Genomic DNA, 23,442 nt, shown 5'->3' with positions numbered 1-23,442 from the left:
CTGTGGTGTACTGAAGAGTACTGAATAGCCACCCCCTGGTCAAGGCCAATGTAGTCTTGTCACCCTTCTCCCTCCTTATCAACAGTCACATAGCCATATAGCACTTAGACAACAAGTTACATTCTGGCTGTGGAATTATCTTAAGCCATTTAGACCGCACTAAAAATTTTGTGGGAATATGTATCCTTGTGTAAAGGAAGGGTCATATTCACCAGCTCTTGCAAAAAGTTACAGTTAAGGGAGTAGGTTTTCCCAGGTAAGGGTAACAGCCTTTCTAGCATAAAACAAGAGAAGCCCCAGGATCGTCCCCTCAGCTACAGTAGGACCAAGCCCTTCAACCAGGCCTAGTAAACAGATTCATGGGGAGGAAGAACAAGCAATATCAGATACAGATTTAATTAAGGCAACAACAGACTCCCAGTACATAATGGCCGGACACGCCCAAAATATGTGGGTGAAATATGCCAATCCATGGGAGCATCTCCAACAGTTCGGAGAGGAAATAGGATCCATTTTATACACTTTATACTGGTTAAATATGCTCTGTGTACTATTTTAATTTTAATAAGCCTGTCCCTGAGGGAGACAAGCTGCTTTAATGTAAATTCCCAGATATCTGACCAATCTTCCCCATCCAAATCTGGAATGTCAGCCAGCCATCTATTCTAGAGGGAAGTCAGGTCAGAGAGAGTAGCATACATAAATGTTTATACAGAACAGACATAGGTTTATCTGAACAATCCGATCTTAAAGTGCTACTAATCCCAGGACCCTGCATTCACTATATCTTGTTTCCCACAATACAAACAACATGGAAATGCAATTATTTTCGTAAATATTAACTGCTAAATACCTTTTCTCATCAGCAGTTAGAGCAGTTGTGTGACTTCTATCAGTGTTCAGCAGAGCACTGCTTAAAGCTTGTAGGAGGAGTTTTCTTTCTGCTCTAGGAGGATGCAGAACCCCTGACTTCTGTCTGGACAATGCTGACTGGCCCTGTGATGATTAATGCACTCTCCCTAAGAAAAAAAAAATCCTCCCTAATAATACACACAAAACTGAGCATGTGCAGGGTGTCGCCACACGATATGTCTTATCAGGAGATGAGAGGGGGACACTGGAAGAAGGAAAGGTTCAGAGAAGTCAAGTCAGGATCAAACAGCTTTTTTCCACAATGAAGAGGATTAACCCTTTAGGCTCCACAGTGAGTATAACAGATATACTTTACTGCATATACAGGCTGATTTTACTGTTGTGGGTTTAGTAACACTTTAAAACATCCTCAAGGTCAAACATCGTTAAGGTGACTGGATCATTGGAGAATTGGCCACCAAAGCCGTGGGATAATTGCCAGTATCAAAACAAGTGTTTTTTAGGAACATTATATTTTATATGGATATCTGAGAATGAGAGCAGTTTGCCCTGGTCAATCAAATGAGAAAGCAATTTAATTTTGTATTTGGCCCAATCCTGTGGGTCAGGGAGAAATAAAAGGTGTACTTAGCCACAACAGACTGTTTGGGGAGCATTAATGTGGCGTTTGGGGTTCAAAACTTAAACTCTTACGTACTATATTATACGTATTTAACTCAAACAGAAAAAGGAACCCTTGTGAGGCCCACCTTTTTAAACCCATCGAATCACTCTTCTGGGCAGAACGCAAGTTAGCGACGCATCTTTTTAATGCTGCGAAGCTTACAATAGTAAAAGCTTGGAAAACTCCTGCTCTTAGTTTCAAAGAGGTAAAACATTGCATAAACGATATCATGGTCAAAGAGAAATTGACATCTATTCTTTCCGATTCTCACAACCGGTTCCTGCATGTTTGGCAACCCTGAATATCATACGTATATCCTTCATGTTTTGATCATACATTTTTAACACGTTACCCCTTGGGACCATTCTTCTTCTTTTCCTTTCTCTTGATGACTGTTCTTGGGGTTGTCGTGTCTCTCCTGTTTATGAACTCTACCTACCCTAGCACCATTCTTGTGACGCAGCTAGGCAATAATTGCACATTTCAACCAGGGTGTGGATGACCCTTCTTCTTTTACATTATTCTCTCCTTCCCTTTCTTCTCTTTTCTGGTTCTTGTCTAATTTTTTTTGCTAACTCTTCTTTACTACAATGTATTTCGTTGTCTTGGCTTCTCACCGTTATATTGGCTTTAGGGTCAAATAAGCATAGTAACTCCGTGAGATGTTATTCTTTTCTTGTATGGTAGGGCTTGTTGTCCTTAGGTTCTACTTCAATTATCCTAAGCTGTTACTGGTTTTTATGCTTGAATTTAAAAAAAAAAAAAAAAAAAGTCAGAAAACCATTTTCACACTCTGTTTTGGTCCTTTGCAACCGCCACTTATAACGTCGCTTCTAATATTTTGTCATGACTTGCTGCTGTACTTTATGCTACAATGTATACATTTTTCTGATGTTTTCATTATTTGGCTCTGTATCTCTGTGTGCCATTTGTCAATAAAACCTTTTGTTAAAGAAAACTTAAACTCACTTTACAGGCTTTAATTGTGTTGAGCATGGACGGCGTGAGAGAGTATGGGGCTTTAGCCCTCTGAAAAGGAGTAACTAAAGGGCTTCCAGGGAGGATAGTATCAAAGCTTTCTCACATAGTATTTAATAAAACATATATGTTTTTAATGAGCAGTGTAACTGATTACCTTCTTGAGGGAACTGTAGTGGTTTAAGAATATTGTATTAATGAAAAGAAGTGGCAAAATAAATTTTTTAAAGAAAATGCAAAACTATGCAAGGATATTTAGGCTTTAAAGGATAGGTTCACCTTTTGAACATGGGTGCAACATGTTCAAGCACACCTCCCTCTCCCCCTTAGCCCTCTCCCTTCCCTGTGACAGCAGGCAGGGGTTCCTCTTCTCCGCAGCTGCTGTCACATTTGAAACCAGCGCGGCTGTGTGGGGCTCTGCCCGCAGAGCCATAGTATTCATTCACAGGGATCTGTGAATGCACAACTACAAGTCCTGTATGCCACCACCGCAAACACACTTGTAGTTTCAATGAACTGTGAGTGTGGTGATCAGCATGCTCGTAATCCATTCACACTTTCTACAGTTCTGAAACTGTCAGCCCGTATAGACATACGGGCATAGAGCCGTAGGAAGGGTCTGCAGGAGCCTGACTGATCCACTGATCGCAGGTGCAATGCTCAGCAGGCTCCTATGAAAAAAATAATAAATGCAAGGTGAACTTATCCTTTAGAGGTTAAAGATGGTCTGGGGTCTAATTAGATTACAATTCTTTAACTAGCTGACAGCCATAAGAAGCAGTTAGAGGACCTTGACAAGCCCCCAAAACATTCCTCTGACATCTCCTAACTACACAAATATGCTGGTTGCTGGTCTTACGTTGTTCTCCTGAAATCTTTCTGAAGAGTAGGATACTCTGGCATCTTTCTGATATCTTCCCAGTCTTTATCTAAACAAAAAAACATACTTTTCAAAATAAAACTCACAGAAATTAAAGTATAAATGTATGGCATATTTTAGCAACAGATCAAGCAGCCCACTTATAAAAATGCAAAGTGTTCTATAGCGTGATTTATAAACAAGGCTGTAAGACAGCTCAGAATAACCCCTCCCACTACCATCATGCTCAAGTTTTGTGGCAAACCAATAGTAGGAGTGGATCATAAGAATAGAGGGGAGGAACCCATGTCTCATAATGTACGCCATGAAAAGTAAGGCTGCTTGAAGAACCATATAACCGAAGCCAGCATCAGGAAAGGCTTGAACATCCACCAAGTAAATCTAAAGAAACGTGCAAATAGAAGATTAGATGGCAGCCTAGCAAATCTGGGAAACAGGGCTGATGCTGAAAAGCCCATAAAGCACTAACTGACCTAGCGAACTGCACTTGACAGAGACTATAAAGACCATAAGCTTGAAAAATGAACTGTCAAATGCACCCATGGAAAGCAAAAACTAGAAGATTTATGACCCTTAGAGGGATCTTTAGGAATAACAAAAGAGAATCAGACTGTCTAAAAGCCATAGCTGAGAGGTAGACTCAAAAAGTGCATACCCCATCCAGACAGCAAAGGGAAATTTCCTCAGAATGACATGGAGCAGGACACAGAGATGGGAGAACAAAGTCTTAGTTAAGGTGAAAAGAGGAAACCACCTTGGAAAAAACAGACCCTAACCCTCAAGATATACTTGCTTCTGTGTAGAAAAAGAAAAGGTTCTTTACAGGTTAAGGTCATCAACTCAGACGTTTGCCTTGCAAAGATGACGACAATTGGGAAGGAAGACATAGGAATATCCCTGAGAGGTGTAAAGGGTGTTCTCTTTTAAAGAACTGACAGAACCAGGTTAGGATACTATAGTGTCAATGGGGAATGTACAGAGATTATAATGTAAGCAACACAATATACACGTAGAGGCAGGTGGTCTTTGAAAAAAAATCACCAAGGCTGAGATTTGATCCTTGATGGAACTCAAGCCAAATGTTGATCCAGACCAGAGATCTGGAGTTTCTAGGTGAAATAAGCTTTCCATGCACAATGGTAGATTTGTGAGCTGATTTCCTAACATGCAAAAGTGAAGGGAGAACTGAATCAGATAGGCAAGGTGGTAAACCGGTCCTTGGGACAGAAGATACAGATGCTTTGGGAGGTTCCATGGAGAATCTGTCAGGAATCTAATGAGATCCGAGTACCACATCCGCCTGTGCCAGAATTCACCAGAATTTTTTCAATTTTGATACTACAGAGAAGGCGAGGAAGGTGTTTTAGTGGAGGAAGGCATGATTCAGGTTGCATGGATTCCACACAGTCACCAGCCACATCAAAGGCTAAAGAATCCGTAGACCTGGCGACAAACTTGCGGTGTTTGTTGGTGGAAGCCATGAGGACCACGTCTTGCATCCTCCAGTTAGATATCAGTCTGTAAATGTTTCAGAATGAAGACACTTGGGGCTGGAATGAGAACTTCCTCTCAAGCCAGAACCTGATTAGTGTCTTTTTGAGCTGTGAGACTTTTGGTTCCTTCCTGATGATTGATGTAAGCCACTGTCATGGAATTGTCCAACTGAATGCTGGTTGGAAAATCTAGCAGATGAGAAATCTAGTGTTGAAGGGATAACCAAATTGATCATAGTTCCAGAATACTGATCGAGGGACAAGCTTCCTCCGATGACCAAGTCCCTTGCACTGAGAGTGTGTCCAGGCTGGCATCTGTTGTGAGAACCTTTCAGACCAAAGTGCAGGGGGGTTACCCTGACTCCAGGGTCCCACTCTGCACCAGGCCAGGACAAACAAGGTTTTGAGAGTCAGGTGCATACAATGGTCTAGAGACTGAGCCTCCTTGTCTCAAACTGTCATAATGTTGAGCTCCAATAGTCTTCAATAAGATTGGGCATTGGTAACTGCTTAAAAAAAAGCCACCTTTAAGCCCAGAAACCTCATGCAAAAGCAGAGGGTTGGTTGGCTCCTGGACTGTAGCATCTGAACATGGAAGCAAATAGTTTGAAGTGTTTCCTGAGAAAGAAAGAAATAAAAAACAAAGTATCCAAAAGAAGGTCTAGCTACTCCAGGCATCGAGTCAGTTCCAGCTACAGGAGGGTTCAGGATCCACCTGAACCTCTGCAGAGTTTGAACAGTTTGTTTGAAGAGTGGCTGACAGAGTCTGTGTTGACAGTTCCCAGGGTAGGAGGTTGTCTAGATATCCTACCATGGGAATGCCTTTAGAGGGAAACAGAACAAGTACAGAGCCTAGGCACATTGGGAAAGACCTGAGGTACAGTGAATATACCAAAAGGAAGGCCAATAGACTGGTAAGGTTGCATGCAAGTAGGCATCCGTGATGTCTACAGAGGCCAAAAGGTTTCTGTGGAGCTAAACAGCCTGCTGTTTGCAGTTTGTGACAGTGGAAATTGAGTCCCACTTTAAAGATTCCATACAGAATTTTTGTATTTGAAAGGTGTTGAGGCCCTTTAGATCCAGCATGAGGTGAATGCCACTTTTCACTTTGGGAACTATGAAACATGATTGAGAATAAACCCTAGAATCTTTCTTCTTCTGAAACAACTGATATGACCACAAGAGGGAGGAGCTGCTGCTAATTTTTGCAAGGAATGTTGGCAGGTTTGACAACATGAGGGGCAGAGATAGAAATTCTAGCTTGTAGCCCCTGGAGATCAAAATCTGTACCCAAGCATCTGAAATGTCCTGCAACTGTGTGGTTGCATAGGGCAACAGATATTCGCCCTCTCCCTTGTTATGAGAAGAGTGAGCAGCACCCCTCATGAAAAGGATGATTTGTTTGCAGGTTACAAAGATTTGGCAGACCAGAACTCGCAGCATAACTGAGTCCCGGGCTTGATCCCGGATTTGGAGGCCTTGGAAAAACAAAAGGAACTCTTTTTAAGCTGGCAGAAAGAAAAAAAAAAACTGATTCCATCATCCACACAGAGGAGGAATCTGCCCTGCTGTGTCATTGTATTCTGACAGTGGAGGAGTCAACTGCAATTTTTCCAGCAAGCCAATTCATGAGCAGTTGATCAGTAGGTTGATTGCTCTCAAACACGGCCAGCCACAGATGGATCAAAATTTGTCCAGTCCTTGCTGAACCGGCTACATTTTCATCCATCTACATTTAGCTTTAGCCTCCAAAGTGGGGGGCTTTCCAAACTATGGCTTAGTCTTACTCTGTAAGGGCAAAAGGGTGCTTTTTTCCCCAGTGATGTCCTTGATCAACTTGGCCAGGGATTCATAAAAGCATTCCCCATAAAGGACATACACGATAAGCGTCTATTCCTCTGATGCTCTGCAAACCAATGTTAGAGCAAAAGGATCCTACACATGTGTTCCTAACGAAAACCCATCCTGGATATTATGCGTATTATATGCACTAGCCCCTAAATAGTAGTGCAAGGCCACAGACATAAGCTTTAGCTGCTGAAGGGCAGAAAGACTTGTTAGGACAGACCCAGTATCCCAGGATCCTAGAACATATTTATGGACCAGGCACGCAGAGTCTGGCAGAGGGACCATGATTGTAATGGTAAGTTGTGGGCAGGGCATGGTCTGTTAAGGAGAATTAGGCTTTGGACCAGGCCTCTAGCCTTCTATCTGGGGCCTTATATCCAAACACTAGGATGTCCTCTGCTTGGACAGTCAGAGTTTTGTTAAAACAGGAAAATGGCCGGGTCATCTACAGGGATAGCTCACTTTTTAACAAACCCTTCATTGATAAGATATTGCTGGACAAAATGCTTGGGAGTGGTAAATACTTTACCTGACTTAGACCAATCACTATACAAAACAAGTTGCAGTAGTGAGTGTACTGGGAAACATTTAACATGCTGGGGGCATCTGAGAAACCCCAGGCTGGTAACTTTTGGGACAGCTGATGGAGGTCGCCCCAGGTCCAAAGCACACAGACCACATTGATAAGGACTGAATGGTATCCTTTAGTTTGTGAATTATGTCAGCAGACTCCTCATGCACCACCTCAACCAAAAAGGACACGGAATATTCTCCACATGTGATGTGCAGAAGAGGAGATGGTGGAAAGCTGAGCGGGTACAGGAATGCACTAGGAAAGGGTTCAGATAAGGGAGCAGGTACTAGGCATGCTCCGTTACCACCACCGGCCCACAACTGAAACTGTCAAGGCTAGAGCTCTGACATTAACCCCTGTGGGGAGAAGTGATATACAGTAGTAAGCACAACCCAGGCTTCCTTCAAAGGGTCCAGCTCTAAACGTACCACAGAAGTGGTCTGGAAGATGCCCTGGAGCCCCACAATGCACTAAAGCAGGAGAGTGCCAGGCAGGAATCTAAGGAACAAGCCCCATCCAGACAGCCTTCAACCTCCCAGTATGCATATTCCCTAAGCAGCCTTTAGGGACAGGGTTCCACAAGACAGATGCACCAAGTTCATGGAACTTTAAAGCACTCTGCAGCAACTCGCAAACTGTCTTGGAGAGTGCTTTGGTACAGCCTGCGCTGCTTCTTCCACAAAGTGGAGTCTGGGTCTTCATAGCTATGCCAAAGATTAGCAATCTAAAAAGCTGCTATAAGAGCCCCTTCTAACTCTGCAGCAACAATAGAAGCATGCTAGGAGAAAAAGCTTGGTAAGCATGGAATTCAGAGAAATGGTTTGCTTCTCCCAGAGGACACTAGCAAAAAATGGAGCATGATGGGAGTAGGAGGTTATACTAGGCTGTGTTACTCTTTGTGTCCAATCTCCTGAATTTAGCGGCATACCTCAGTGTATCAGAATTAGTTTACCCTGTGTCCTTGAATTTATGTTTAAGAAATGGCAATTTTGGTGTACATTTTCTGACCATTTATACTCTGGATGTGTGTATTGATAAGTTTAGCTGTTTTTCAAATAAATCGTTTCTAAAACAATTGTGAGCATTTTTGGAATAGTTTTACATCTGGAGTCTGGAGAGGTGTGAAGAACTATTCAGATTACAATGCATTTTTCGGTTCATTTGTACAGAAGAGAGATCATTACAGCAGTTTGTCCTACTGCAGGGGGGAGAGAGACCGAGACAGATAGAGAACGATCCAAAAACTCAGCTGTAGATAAAAAATGCAGCTGTAGTAAAATCGCATTGAAAATTTGTTGCTATTCAAACATAATCGCGTGTGATTTGTATCGCACCAGCTCCCTGAATCACACTGCAAAACTGAGTGATTTTACACCGCATATGTGTGAATCTAGGCTTAAATACAATCATTTATTTTGGTAATGATAGTTCTTAACTTAAAAAAAAAAACTAACTACTCAAATTCCAAATTTTATTTAAGTAACATTTGGAATATTACTGAGTTTAGAAAAGTTAAAAATGTTTTGATTTTTGAATGTATTAAAAGTGTATATAAAGTTTTGCAGTGCTTTAGGAGGCTTCAATATATCATGCCACTTAAAAAGACAATGGGGTTGATTTACTGCAGAGTGCAATATCTGGAGCAGCTGTGCATGGTAGCCAATCAGCTTCTAACTTCAACTTGTTCAGATAAGCTTTAGCAAAAAAAACTGGAAGCTGACTGGTTTCTATACAGAGCTGCACCTGATTTTACACTCTCCAGTTTTAGTACAAAAAAGGTTAACGCCTACGTTTTGCCTAAATGACACACATAAAAATCAGCACAAAGGACATAACTTATATTTAGTATGATGCGTCGCTTGTGCTGATTCTTCTCTCCCGCATCTTCCGATGTGGCAAGGGTTATAAACAACTGAGGGGCTGATGGGAGCTCTCATCAAGAGCGCTTGACTATACCTGCCCTTTTCTGGCAGATCCACCATTCACAGAAGCTGTACTACAGTACAGTTTCTATGGATGAATCAAGATCTTAGAACAGAGGGGCAGAGCTATCAATCACCCACTTTTCCCCTATTCACAGAAGCTGAAGTATTGGCTTCTATGAATCGCACAGCGGGGTGAAAGTGTGAGCATAGTCAAGATATTTTGATGAAAGCTTTTGACAGCCCCTCAGTTTTATTAAGCCCAGCCATGCTGGAACATTTTAGTGGTGGGGAAAGGAACAATGAAAATCTCTCCTAAACCAAGAAGAGGAACCACCTGGGAGGTGCAGTGAAGAAGATATTCAAAAGATACTCAAGGGTCAGATGCGGAATATTCTTAGTGGAGGTTACAACAAATATCCTCATTGTACACAGTTGCTTTATCAAAAGCTACATAAATCAAATTTCAGCCATTAGGCCTCATGCACACTGCTGCTTTTGACATTTTTTCCTAAAGCCTCTGAACTGAACTCAATAAAAGCCTATTCATCCATACACACAAAGGCTTTTAGAAGCGTTTAACAACAGCAGTAACGCTTAGGGGCAGTTAAAAAATCGCTCTCCTGAATGCAGAAGAATCGCATTCAGGATAGGAACGTTCTTGCCAAAAAATGCTAAATGTGGCAAAAACATGTGTAAATGCGCCTAAGCGCTAACTGCATTTACAGCTTGGAAGTTTATTCATTTCATTGGCCAGAGTAGTTCCCATTGAAATTAATAAACGCCCAATCGCTAAGCGCGGTACTGCGTTTACACACATTTTGCCGCATTTTTTCTGCTGCTATAGTAATTTCACCAGCTGAAGAATTAATGTGCTGGAGTTTTATATTTTAGTTTATTTTAGTTTACCATATCACTGTTAAACAAAATAAATGCACAGATGATAAAACCTGATATTTTACTGATTCTTGTCCTAAGAGACGTCATCTGCCATGACACCTTGGAGAATGAGAATAAACCGGTTGACATTTGGCTTCCTATTGCCATTCCATGTAACGTTTATCACATAAAAGCTATTTATTGTATGAACTCTCTGTCCTTGGCAACGACCCAAAAAGCATATCTTTACAGCTACCACCAGACACCATGGCATCACCTCAGTTTCATACAGCTAATGGATAGATGACATCAATGTATTTAAATAAATGAAAGCACTGGTTCTTTTGGGATCTACTGTTTGTTTGTTGCACAATACACACACTTGCAAAACATCTTTTTACTTGACTGTAAGAAATCTACATGCTAAAGATAAAACATACATAATAAAAAACATTAAAAAAATTATTTAAAGTAAAGAATCTAAAGTAAGTGGTTCAAAGTCTAACAAACCTTCAAAGAATGTATTATCTAATAGATGTTTTATTCTGAAGAAATACAGCCACAATCAAAGCTAACACCTAGAGAAAGTTGTGATTTACCTGCAGGGAATCCCATCACACTGAATATTCGGTCCAGCTGATCATGGTGGAATGGGTTACTTGTTTTTATATCTTCTTGCCGACAATGAAAAATAGGCTCTGATGTTAACAACTCAGCAAAAATACAACCAATAGCCCAAATATCTGTTCAAAATAGAAATATTATGTTAGAGTTAGAGTATAGAGCAACTCAGCACAATGCAAAACCATAATTTTGATAAAATAAAAATGTGACCTTTGCAGAAGTATCTGCTTAGATAACATGGCGCCGTCTTATGTTGCAAACACACAAATTGTGCGGTACTATTTACCCTCTTACCAGGGATTTTTTTGCTCAGAGAATAGGTGCAGGAACTCCCCCCTCCTGAGTAATTTTTTGTCTCTGACCCTCCCCCCCCATCTCCGAGCACCATCCCTTGGTTCCGCCCTCCACCCACTTTCCAATACCGCTCCTTTTAGAGAGTACAGAGCCAAGTATCATTCTGTGGTGCTAAGTAATTTGCATAGAATATGTTAACGATAACAAGAAAAGCAGTAAACTGGATCCCCTGCAGCCAACAGCAATAGACCCCCCCTTCAGCAACAATGGACCCCCAACAAAATACCAACCCAGCAACAATAGATCCCAGCAGTAACAATAGACCTCCCAGCAGCCAGAAACAATACACCCCTCCCTCATCAGTAGATCCCTTCCAGCAACAATTGACCCTGCACAGCAATAAATCCCCCTTCAAAAACAATAGACCTCCTCAGCAAATATAGACACCACACAATAATAGATTCCCACCAGTGACAATACAGTAGATCCCCCAGCAGCCAGCATCAATAGACCTTCCAGGACAACCCAGCACCCCTTGCCATTACATACATTCAGTGATGAAGGTGCCGGAACTACCTCTTACACTCTGTAAATTGACCTCCCTTTTGATCCGAATGATTCAACACCAGTATGGAGCAGTGACAAACACCAGTTTCTTCTCTTGCTCTATTTTGAGGAGCAGGTGAAGTAGAATTTGCACTGGGTGGAAGAAATGAATTAGCCTAAACCTGTGCATTTTTCTTGGTCCTGGCCACAAACAGAGGTATCTTGCTGATGAATCTGGAGACCAGGAAATCCACAACTGGGATCACCATCTTTGATATATCAGGTTGAAGATGTTGGTCCAGGCAGTGATGTTTAAAATAATCCATCTGCCAGTTGTCCATTCCCGGGATGTGGACAACAGAGATTGCTGGACAGTGTTTCTCCATTCGTGAAATGATTTGGATTATGACTTATGGTGCCCCCTTGGTGGTTGATGAAGGTCACAGCCATAGAGTTGTCTAATTGCACCTTGATTGAGTGTCCTTACAGAAAGGGAGTCCAGTGTTACACAGCCACCCTAACTGCTTGGCTTCCACCGATAACTATGTTCCCTGAACTGTGAGGTGCTGGAATAGTACTCCCTATGTAAAACTATTAGTTTAGTTCCTTACATTTTAGAAGCCTCAAGATTATCCATAATTTTAAAGGGTGCCTTGAATGGAAAAAGGTTGAGAAACACTGGTCTAGATAACCTGTGACCTGGATGCTCTGAGTTCTTAGAATGGCAGGGAGAGGTGCAAGGATGTTTTTGAAAACTAAATGGGAAAATGCAGATAGGCAACTTGGATATCTATGGATGCCAAGTATTCCCCTTGTTTCAAAGAAGCAATAACTGACCTTGCGGATCCCAAGCAATTTTTGGAATTTGAAGGTATTTGAGGGATTTTAGGTCTAGGATAGGAGGAATACCCCTGTTGGGCTTTGGTACTGTGAACAGGTTTGATAGTTCAGGGTAATCTTCAAATCTGACCATCCTTGGGCAAATATTGGTTGATCTGAGAGAAGATAGCGGTGGGGGCTATCCTTTGGAACTCTACTTTGTGACTCTGAAACCACCAATTGAACTCACAGTTCTAAGACAACTGTGAAGTAAACTGTAACAGGAGTTAGGTCTCCTGGAGAGAGGGCTTTGAAGAAGACTTGGTGGGTTTTGTGGTCCAAAGTCTTAGGCTGAAAAGAAGAGCTGAACTTAGGTTTAGATGTTGAAGCCTGGGTAAAATGTTGAGGTGCTCTGAATTTTGATGACGTAGAGGCTCTTGAGAAGTGGGGTTTTGGATTTTTCATCTGTGGAAGAACCATCCATCCTGTGACATCTTTTTTGAGTATGTTAAGTGCCTCACCAAAGAGATGTCCTCCTTCAAAGGGCATACGTGTGAGGTATCTTTTACAGTCAGCACCTTCAGCTGACCAGGCTTTGAGCCATAAGATTCTGCACATCTGGAAATTAGAGAAATTCTGGAAAATTGTGTAATTTACTTGTTCTAGGGCAATGGTACCAAATTCGTGGCTTGCCGGCAGGCCCTTAGCAGCCGTATAGATAGCTAGAGTAGCAGCAGGGTACCAGGAGCTGGAACGCTTTCTGTGTTCCAGCACCTGGCACTGAAAGAACAGCTGTACTGTTGGCAGAGTTATCTCCACTCACAGTAGAAGGGTCCCAGCCTAGGGATAGAAAGAGAGCAGCAGAGGGGCATGTGATAGGTAAATGCTCTCTAAGGGGGGGATAAGTTTGGGGTTAACTTTCACTCACTGTCATAACCATCCACACTGGTGTCAGTGGGAGCTTAACTTTCACTGCCATTTCCACCAAAGTGAAGGCGTGAAGGGGGGTTAACTTTCGCTGCCATTGACCACCAATGCAGGGAGGAATACATTTTGCTGCCAATGGCCATGAAGGCGGGTGGGGGGAAGAGGGGTTAAATTTCACTGCCAGTGACCATCAATGTGGTATGGAGGTTAAAAGCTAAGCTTAGTGATGACGCAGAGAGATGGAGACTAATGTAACTGTGCCCATATACTTTGTGGTACACTTCTTGAATTAAGTGTTAAAAAAAAGCCTTCTGAGGAGACAATGGTTTTAAAGAGATTAAACAAGAATCACTTGCTCTGGTCAACAGTCTAACTCTACATTGACAAAATGTTTTTATTGGATAGGAAGTTCTTCTGAGTTATTCATTAGGGTGCGTGTGGGTTGACATTTATAATAAAACATGACATAAATGTCTGCACCTGATTAAACTTCACATTCCTCTAATACCATTAAGCACATAGTTATTTAAGAATGAGCTTGGCTGGCCAGCAATGTTCACTCACAATACATCCAACACCTGGAGCTGTCACATCTAAGAATTTCCACACTAGTAAGGGACACAGCTGCCACCTGATGTTTTGCCAACACGCTATTATCCTTGGACAGAAAAGTTATCTTTTGTGTGATTTTTATTTGGATAATGTTCGCTGAACACTTTCAAAGGTCCAAATAACAGCAAGAGGAAGTATGAGCAGTGTTAAAAATGCAGTATTATTTTACACTTGACTTAACAGCAGCTACTCAATGGTTTATATAATGACTATTATTGGTCAGACTTTGGTAGATTTTTTTTCTTTTTTAAACACGAGAAAGCTGACCACCACAAACACCATTTGGAACAGGAACAACATTATCAGCTCTACTGAGACCTACTAAAACCTTTATAATGGTCTAAACACTCTAAAAGTAAATGTAAACCTTAACTAAATTAAACTATGTTTGCTTAAACACTGTATCATATTTTTTTTAAATTAAAGCTGGTTTAGTGATTTACCTTTTTTTTTTTTTTTTTTTTTTTAAATCAGCACCAGGGACCATACTACATGAATGATGAATGTCCCATGTGCTGGCAGCTGCTCCATTCCTTGAAATCTTCTATTCTCTGTCTCCCAGATACAAGTGGCTTCACTGGTCACAGGCACTCATCAAAAGTGCCAATTATGCCTGTATCTTCTGTTGTCCTGCTCCATTTATAGAAGCTATACTATCAGTTCCTGCAATAAAAAGCACTCCAAGAATAGAGGAGGTGGACCTTTCTTTCATCTGCCTGTACTCCATTCATAGAGCGCTTTTTATTGTGTGACCTGATAGTACAGTTTCTATAAATGGAGCAGGGAACAGAAAGGCCTGGCACAGGCGGTGCTTTCGACGAGTGCCTGTGAGGGTGGAAGTAGTGCCACTTGAATTAACCCCCACAACTTTGGTGGAATTTGGGGGGCTGAGGACAGATGATTTCAAGGAAGAGAGCAGCCACCACGTGGGACATTCAGAATTCATGTATGTACCATTCCTGGTGCTGATTTAGAAGAAAAAAATAAATAAATTAGTGAACTTCAGCTTTAAAATACTTGCTTTCACCTTTTTTATCCTTTGTTGCAGCTCAGTGCTGCTGACCTCTTGCAGCCTTTTTTTGTAGCCACTTCCTGACTACAGTCAGTTCAAGGGTTTCAGTTTTTCTAAAAGGATGAAAATGTAATGGAAGCCAAGTAGAAGATTTTAAGTAACCAAGTCCAGCTACTGGTGTCCCAAGCAATAAGAAACTCCGTAAGAAAATTCTAGAAATATTACCGGAAATTTCCAACAAACTTATAATTGACTGACGCCTAATACAGGCATGGGAAGGTGATGGCTGACAACTGACAATAAAACAACTAAACAACAGAACATGGAAAATGTACTTTCTTTCCACAAATTGGGGCCATCTTACCAATACAATGCATGTAATGAGTGTGGATGTGAAGGCACAACTAGTGCCTGTGCCTCTGAGATTGTGAACATGTTATTTATGTAACAGAAACACAATTCATTTATTCACTCAAGAACGACACATTTCTTTATGCCATTTTAAAACAGGAAAAAATAGAATATAATGAATGGGAAAAAAAGATCATGGTGCTTTCAGAAAGGAAACACCTGGTTACTGAGTACATAATGTTTCTGGACTTCTGGTGTAAAAATCCTTGAACTAATCAACACCACATTTGGTTACTTTCCACCTGGTCATACAACAAACACATTCTATAATTCCTGGCAATAAATAGGGATTTTGGATGTTTAAAGCCTGAATCCATAGCCTATTATTCGATTAAGTTGTTTCCCGTTGTTATACTTTTATGTCATATTTTGTATTGTCATTTATGTCAACTGTAAGAAGCTCTGTTACTTCACAAATCAAATCAGCTGCTGACTTCAAATATCAGGGCACTTACCTGTCCATGTGTCATGCACCGCCTAGCAGGATCTCTAGTGACCCACAGAATGAGATTCCCCAGGACGTGGAGTCTAAGTCCCAGCCTGCCTTTTCACCAGAGCCCCTGATGGTGGGGATGGACTTGGTGCAAGACTGAAACCAGGTCGCGTTCCCCGAGTGCACCCAACTGTGGTAGAGGGGTCCCGCTGAGGGTAGGTGTCGGGGTGAGCCTGATGTGAAGAGGCTGACAGGTCCAGGACCCGTGCGGGATGGATGGATGACAGTCAGGAGTAAGCGTGGTCAGACTAGCCGAGTCGGTAACGGTGGAGGCAGATCGGTATAGAGCAGTAGGCGAAAAGTAACCGGGTCACGAGCCAATGTTCAGCAACAGGAGGTCCAATAACAAAGGGGCAGGCAGAGGAATAGTCAGGGATGAGCCAGGGATCAGAGCAGGAGAAGGTCAACAGGAATCAGGACAGACAGGGTCGGCAACTAGGAACGCACTTCAGGAAACAGGTAACAGGAACTAGACCTTGCGGCAATCTGATCACCTCCTGGCTAGTTTAAATGCGTGAGTGCGCATGCGCGGCCGCAATTGCCGCCGCAGGCGCCCAGGTCCTAATGCCTGCACATTGGTGCGCCTGGGCAATCTGCGCACGCGCAGACCCGTGTGCCGCGGCGAGACCCACGGTCCCTGACACCATGCATCTAGCAGAAGGCGAACTTCCGGTTCTAGAAATAGGTACCTGTCAAAAGTAGGTATCCGCCCCCCCCCCCCCTAAAAAAGGTCACTACCACTATTGCCTTTTTTTAATGTTATTGAGTTGTTCTCCGCTTTAAGGATAAGATCGAGAGAACACTTCACAAGCTTTAAAAAAGGATTCCATAACTAAAGCCTTTTCAATCGTTACACATATGTCGTTGGGGTTTGAGCTGCACCCTTTTTTTTTTTTTGTTTTAGAGCCGATGGTCGTCTCTCTTGTAATAGCAATTGGAGCAGCTAACTAGCTGCTTGATTGCTATTAAAAGCAATGGGAGGGGATGCCCCCTCCCGCCACCTTACATGGCTTTACACGTCCCACCGGGAGTCTAGATCGACCAGCCGGCTTCTGACAGCCAATCAGAGAGTCGAACAAAGATTGGATATGATATACTAATTTGGAGGCGATGGCCCTAGATCCCTTACAGTTTACTCGGAAATAAACAAAGCATTTGATCACATCGACCTCGACGTCAATAAATGCTTTTACGGGCAGAAGACGGATTTGGGGTCTTTTTGGCCCAAGATCTCTCCAGAAAGAGTACCTGTCACATGCCTATTACTGTCACAAAGGAAGTTTACATTCCTTGTGACAGCAATAAAAGTGATCAGAAAATGTTTTGTCTTTTTTTACCTTTTGCCGCCCAGGCCAATAACCGTTTGGCGGCCGGCAAAATTCCTCAGCGTTCCGGGTGGACGCCATATGGCGTCCTCCCGGGCATGCGCAGATTGCGCGCCTGCAGAGCCGCGCAGCGGCGTGCTCTGTCACAGTCCGGGTACTTCAGACACGGCCGATGACAGATCTGAGTACCGGCCCTGTTGCTGGTACCATTGTATACTAGTATGTCTAGCTGTGATTGGTCACAGTGATCACATGCACAAGCTGGGCCAATCACAGCCCAGCTGTGTCATGTGATTAGCCATGGCCAAATCACAGCTAAGCACAAAAAAAAAAAAAAAAAAACCTGAATCAATCAATGTCATTCAGGTAAATGCTTGCTTATAGCAAAGTAATTCTTTGCTATAAGCAAATTGTGTTAAAAAAAAACAAAAAAACTGATCACTTCCCCAAAGTAGTACACTGTTACTGTGGTAACATTATACTACTTTGGTCATAGTGAAATATGAAAAACAAATCTTAAAAAAAAGAAAAAAGTAATAAAAAATTAAAAATAATAAAAAAATTAAATGTTTTTTTTCATACTGTCACCAGTCAGTGTCCTTGATCACCGCCATGCCAGTTATATGATGACGCTGTACTGCACTGGTGACAGTATGTAAATAAAAAAGTGAAAATAATTTTTTAAATTTTCAGAAAAATTATGACAAAAAAATACAACTTCAAAAAATTTGCCATGCCTCTTATGAAGTACGTCGGACTGTCTACTTTGCAAAAAGGGGTCATTTGGAGGATATCTGTACTGTTCTGACTTTCTGGCACCTCAAGAAATTAGGATGGTCATCAGTACTTCAGGATTGATCAATTTTCAGATCTATACCATAGTTTGTGAACTCTATAACTTTCCTACAAACTAAAAAATACATCCTAATTTGGGTTATTTTCACCAAAGACATGTAGCAGTATACATCTCGGCCTAAATTTATGAAAACAATTATTTATTTGCAAACTTTTATAACAGAAACAAAGAAAAACTTGGTTTTTTTCAAAATTTTCAGTATTTTTTTGTTAATTTAGCAAAAAATAAAAATCCCAGTGGTGATTAAATACCACGAAAAGAAAGCTCTAGTTGTGTGAAGAAAATGATAAAATTTTAGTTTGGGTACAATGTTGTATGACCACGCAATTGTCATTCAAAGTGTGAGAGCGCTGAAACCTGAAAAATGGCCTGGGAGGGAAGGGGGTAAAAGCGCCCTGTATTGAAATGGTTAATGGATAAACATGAGAGAGGAACACCCTAAATGAATTGGGACTTTGAAGGCATAAATATATAAATTGAGAGTACAAAAAGTACAAACTCTTTAGTCAAATTTTCACAATATGACAAACTATTCAAGATCATAGTGTAACATCACCGTCAAAACTGATTGTTTTGTAAACATTATATGATCATATATAGTTAGCTATTTTAAAAAAAAAAATACATATTGTGACGTCACCATCAACACATATAGTTACAGAGACAGTTTCTATAAATCCAATGTGTTTCGAAGTGACTTCACACCTTCCTCAGGGAAAGAAAATAACTGCATAGTAGTGACATCATCTACAAGATTGAACATATATTTATTTGAAACATTGTTTATATCCACTGACAGTATATAAAGTTTACTAAACAAACAATTTTGACAGTGATGTTACACTATGATCTTGAATGGTTTGTCATATTGTGAAAATTTGACTAAATAAAGAGTTTGTACTTTTTGTATTCTCAATTTACATATTTATGCCCTCAAAGTCCCAATTCATTCAGGGGGTTTCTCTCTCATGTTTATCCTACATTCTGGGGACGTCGGCTATTCATCAGGAAATTTTCCCTTTTTTCTTCTTTTTTTTTTATGCGACAGTGTAAAAAAAAAAAATTTTTTTTTATAAAAATAAAAAATAAAGTGATCATCCAACACGTGAGGTATCACCATGAATGTCAGATCACATGCAGTATCTCTAGCACCAGACCTCCTCTGTAAATCTAAATTGGTAACCGAAAAAAGCTTTTAGACCTTTTCTAGCAAAAAAAATACTGATTACAAGCAAATAGTGCCAAAAAAGGCTTGGTCTTCAAGCGGATCCATATCCCCAATATTTGTTTATTTGTTCTTCCAAAATAGGTGTTATACTTAGTGAGCACTAGGGGGAAGCAATCAGCTGATTAACTATGGTTTTGCAGTAGCGTTTATCCACCCAGTGACATTATACATTTTATATAATTTTTAATTTATGTATATTTTTTCCAAACGTTATAGTTTTAATAATTTTAATTTGTTTATATCATGTTATTTATAAGTATATTGTTTAAATTTGTAATTGGAAGTATTGCCACCATCCTGCCATGTGTGTACACTTCACACACAAGGACATCAAGGTCTTAATGTTGGAGAGTGGTGTCCCAAGATGGATTAAGGGCAGTGTTGGGTGTAGCAGAAGGAGTTTAGGTGTATATAATGAGTCCAGAAAGAGCATTCCTGAAGAGGCCCTGAGAGGGGCGAAATCTATGTATAATGCATTTATGGTTCTGGTGATGTCACATCTGGCCCTGGAATGCAGGGGTTGGGCGCAAAGAATTGGATCTCCAGGAGAACTTTCACAAAGGCCATTTCTTCCCATCCATGTAGAAGTCCATGTGAAATATCAAAAAGCTGGATGAGACTCATAGTCGTATGGTTATAGGGTCAAAACCCTCTGGTGAGTAGGGAATCACTTTCAAGGGGACACAGTGCACGTGAGTTGCTGAAAAAATGAAGTAGGAGAGCTGCAGGATTCACTATTTAGGCACGGAGGACAAGGATGCGTGATTTGTACAGCACTTTATAAAAATTGCACAATATATGGATTTGTATTCTTGGAATAGGTGACGTGTGAAAGAAGCAGCTCTACTAACGATACTTGATTGAGCACTTTTATGTTAACTGTATGCCATTATTGTCAATTTCTATGTTATTTTTGTTTTTCAATTAATTATTCTTTGGTGTTACACACAGTTTATATTTATTTATATATATATATTGGGTATAAGGACAGCACTGTCAATTTGTCAGTTTTTAATTCTTGCTTTGCATATATTTATAGAAAGGCTGCTCTTCATGCCTATATTGCACCTTAAGATACGGACAGATATACACTGCAGGAATGATATACAGTACATGATCTATTCTTTGTTACATCTCATACCTGTTTTTGAGATTTTTTGTGTCACTCATAATTATCTTTATTACTAAAATGAAATGATCTAAAAACACACTTAATTGTTAGTGTGTTTCTGTAGGCATACTAAAAGTTGAAAACATGACCTGTTCAGATGCCCTGAAAGAAATGTGTGTTGGGTAATATTCCATCAACACATTATATTTCTTGACCATAAAATAATACATTTTTACTAGTTTTACTAATTTTTACCAAGTTTTACTAATTTGGTCTTGTACAGGGCAAACATTAATCACTGTATACATTCTTGCTAGCGTGAAAGTACAAAGACTGGTTTTGTGGGAGAGATAATAGCAACACTTACAAAATATTCAGTTTTAACTTCACTACTTACCTATAGCTTTAGTATAATGTCTTGCACCAAGCAACAACTCTGGAGCTCTGTACCAAAACGTAACCACAACTGGATCCAGGTCTGCTAGTGGTTTCAATGGAGAATTGAATAATCGAGCAAAGCCCATGTCAGCTACAACAAAAATAAAACATTTTACTTAACTCCAGACCTGATAACAGAAAGGGTTTATGACTGCTTCTGCTAGACTTATATCAGGAAAAAAGTGGACATAGACTTTGTCTTGCTGAGGTTGATAAATAAAGGGGTGAAATACTAACCTTTGCAGTAAAAAATGCTGATTTAGGCTCCGTTCAGTTATAGTCATGTAACCAAAAACTTAGGTAGCTTTGTTTAAGGGGATGATCAGCCAATCTAAACTGATCATCTTCTCTGAAAAGTTCTCTTTGCCAAATGCCTAGGCGTGACCATTACAAGTGGAAGCCCAGGACCAGCACTTTTTAGACGTTTTATGCATTCACTCTATCATTCAGTTTAAAATCTTTTTATCTACATACTGTATTAATTTAGTAATGGTTCTGAGTCAACTGCATCTTACAGATAGCAGGGGAGGCATGGCCATAAGTATTGTTAAATCCAATAAACCCAAAGGGAGGGACATGCTATTGCATACAATTACTGAAAAAATACAAAAGAAAAAAAGGCTCAAAGACAGCAAACAATTTCATATTGGCAACTGGTAATAAATATTTGGATTTGATTGGAATGGCAAGTTTTTGGGGTTTTTTTTGCTTTTTTTTAAGCAGAAATAACATTTATTGAGGTACGTCCATTGAACATACATGAGAACAGACACAAATTAAAACAATTAAGTGCATTCCAAGGCATTAAGGTAAAACACAGATATAAGAAAAGAAAACAATACCCTTAAGCAATTAAATCAACAGCCGGTCCATAACTAAGTCAGTAGGTGCAAAGCCTGGAACTGCTAACCAGTCTTCTCATAGTTTGTTGAATTTTCCTGGACAGCCTCTGTGTTGGAAAATAATTGGCAAGTTGTTTTAAATCCAGACGATCGACCCCATTTTCTTTGCATTACCTCTAATTTTATTGTCCTCTGTGTACTGTTTAGCAGTGTTCATCACAACTAAATCTGTAATTTCTTACAATCCCTTTACACTTGGTGTGTTGCTTTAACATGCGTTATATTGTGCATTAATGCATATTGTGTTGAGACAACATGTTCATTTGAATGAGACTCTAGCATCTGAACAAAGTACTTCTACTTTTATCCTCTGAAGCAGTGCACCATAACAAATGGTAGTATATTACTGTGCAAGAAGGTGTGCTGCCAGGCATGTTCATTGTGGCACTGTGTTGGGGTGTGACTTTTAATGAATGCTAGAGGAGCGCACCAACACGTGTAAGGTGCATTATCACAATGCAGTGTTGTAAAGTCAGCATTAAACTTCTAGGCTTGGTTCACACTGTTCTATGTGTAATAAAGCGCAAGTGGTAATTGGTAATGTGGAGAATTTGGCCATATTATTTACCTTTCAAAAACACTAAACTGCAGCACATAGAAGTGAACCAGCAACATAAGAAAGAATGGAATTTATACTTCTACAGTAAAATGAATGACTTTTTGTGCATAAAAAGGGCACGTGTGAATAGGCCCTTAAACGTAAATGTCCTAACAGCTGTTATCTCAAAATGTCTGCCATTACTTTCAAAAGCCATTTAACTTAGTCTGTGTCCCTCTCTCATTTAGTTTTTCACTTTGTAAAGGGCATGATTTTATTTTTTAGGCTAGGTTTACACTTACCAGCCACTCCCCCTTAAGCTGCAAAGGCAACAGAGGTGTACATAGACCAAATGTATTCCCCGTCACATTCCTTGGGCAGTACCACCTGCAAAACATGACTTATTCAACTGAATGAGGTCATGACACAATCGTCACATGGTGGTGTGGGTTTCAAGGGGTTAAAACAGACAGTGCAAAGGTGATATAACACTCACTCACTGTCAAATGCACTCCGAAAAGCGATTCACTGAGAATTGCTCTTCAGAAGGTGACACCCGTGTAAATGATCCCTAATTCTTACCCTGCCAGTGCTGTTTCACTATCCAAAAAAGGAAATGGGAAAAGCAGCAGAAGGAACTTATTTTAACAAATAGTAGTCGGTTTAGTAGTAAACTATAGTACAGTACAACAGTGCTGCGTACAAGAGTCATTTATTTTAGCCCAGGTCAGCTAAAGTAGAAAAAAACACAAGTATCAACATTGCTAGTAAAACCCCCCTGCCAGTGCATCCAGGATCAGAAGAGTGTTGGCAGAAAAAAACTCCTGACGCTGCTAAAAGCACCTAAATGCGTTTAAATGCGCCTAAACGCTAGGTGCGTTTAGCACTTGAGGATTTATTCATTGTAATAGCCAGAATAAATTATTATCCTGGCCAACTAATTGAATTTAATGCCCAAGCTCTTGAAGCCTGTAAACATGCCTAAAAGCTTGTAAAAAAGCTTGACACTTTTACAAATGTTAGTCTTTTTTTCTTACAAATGTCAGGCTTTTTTTCTGCCAAATTGCCACTGCAAAGAAGAAAGACTCCTAGGAGAGTTTGCAAAACGTCCTCCCTGCATGAGGCCTAAAGAGAGCTAAGGCTTGTTTATTAAAGCACAGCCTTACAAAAAATGGTGAAAACTGGCTGATGAAGA

At 40.5% G+C, this 23,442-nt stretch overlaps 1 protein-coding gene across 2 annotated transcripts in view; it reads right to left on the bottom strand.

Annotated features, from left to right (window-relative positions):
• Positions 1 to 23,442, bottom strand: part of CDK19 (cyclin dependent kinase 19) — a 287,493-nt gene that overhangs the window by 47,953 nt on the left and 216,098 nt on the right. For both annotated transcript variants that reach the window (XM_089664589.1, XM_089664595.1), the window contains 3 exons: positions 20,767 to 20,898; positions 10,711 to 10,854; positions 3,375 to 3,444 (listed from right to left, as the gene is read on the bottom strand). In XM_089664589.1, coding sequence (XP_089520715.1) covers positions 3,375 to 3,444; positions 10,711 to 10,854; positions 20,767 to 20,898 — 346 coding nt within the window. The remainder of the gene's footprint in view (positions 1 to 3,374; positions 3,445 to 10,710; positions 10,855 to 20,766; positions 20,899 to 23,442) is intronic.

Source organism: Staurois parvus, unplaced genomic scaffold, assembly GCF_062004578.1.
Source record: "Staurois parvus isolate SC_StPar_1 unplaced genomic scaffold, SC_StPar_1.0 ptg000048l, whole genome shotgun sequence".
In the NCBI taxonomy this organism is placed as follows: Eukaryota; Metazoa; Chordata; class Amphibia; order Anura; family Ranidae; genus Staurois; species Staurois parvus.
The sequence above is the reverse complement of the archived record's forward strand: the minus strand, read 5'-3'. Positions and strand labels throughout refer to the sequence as shown.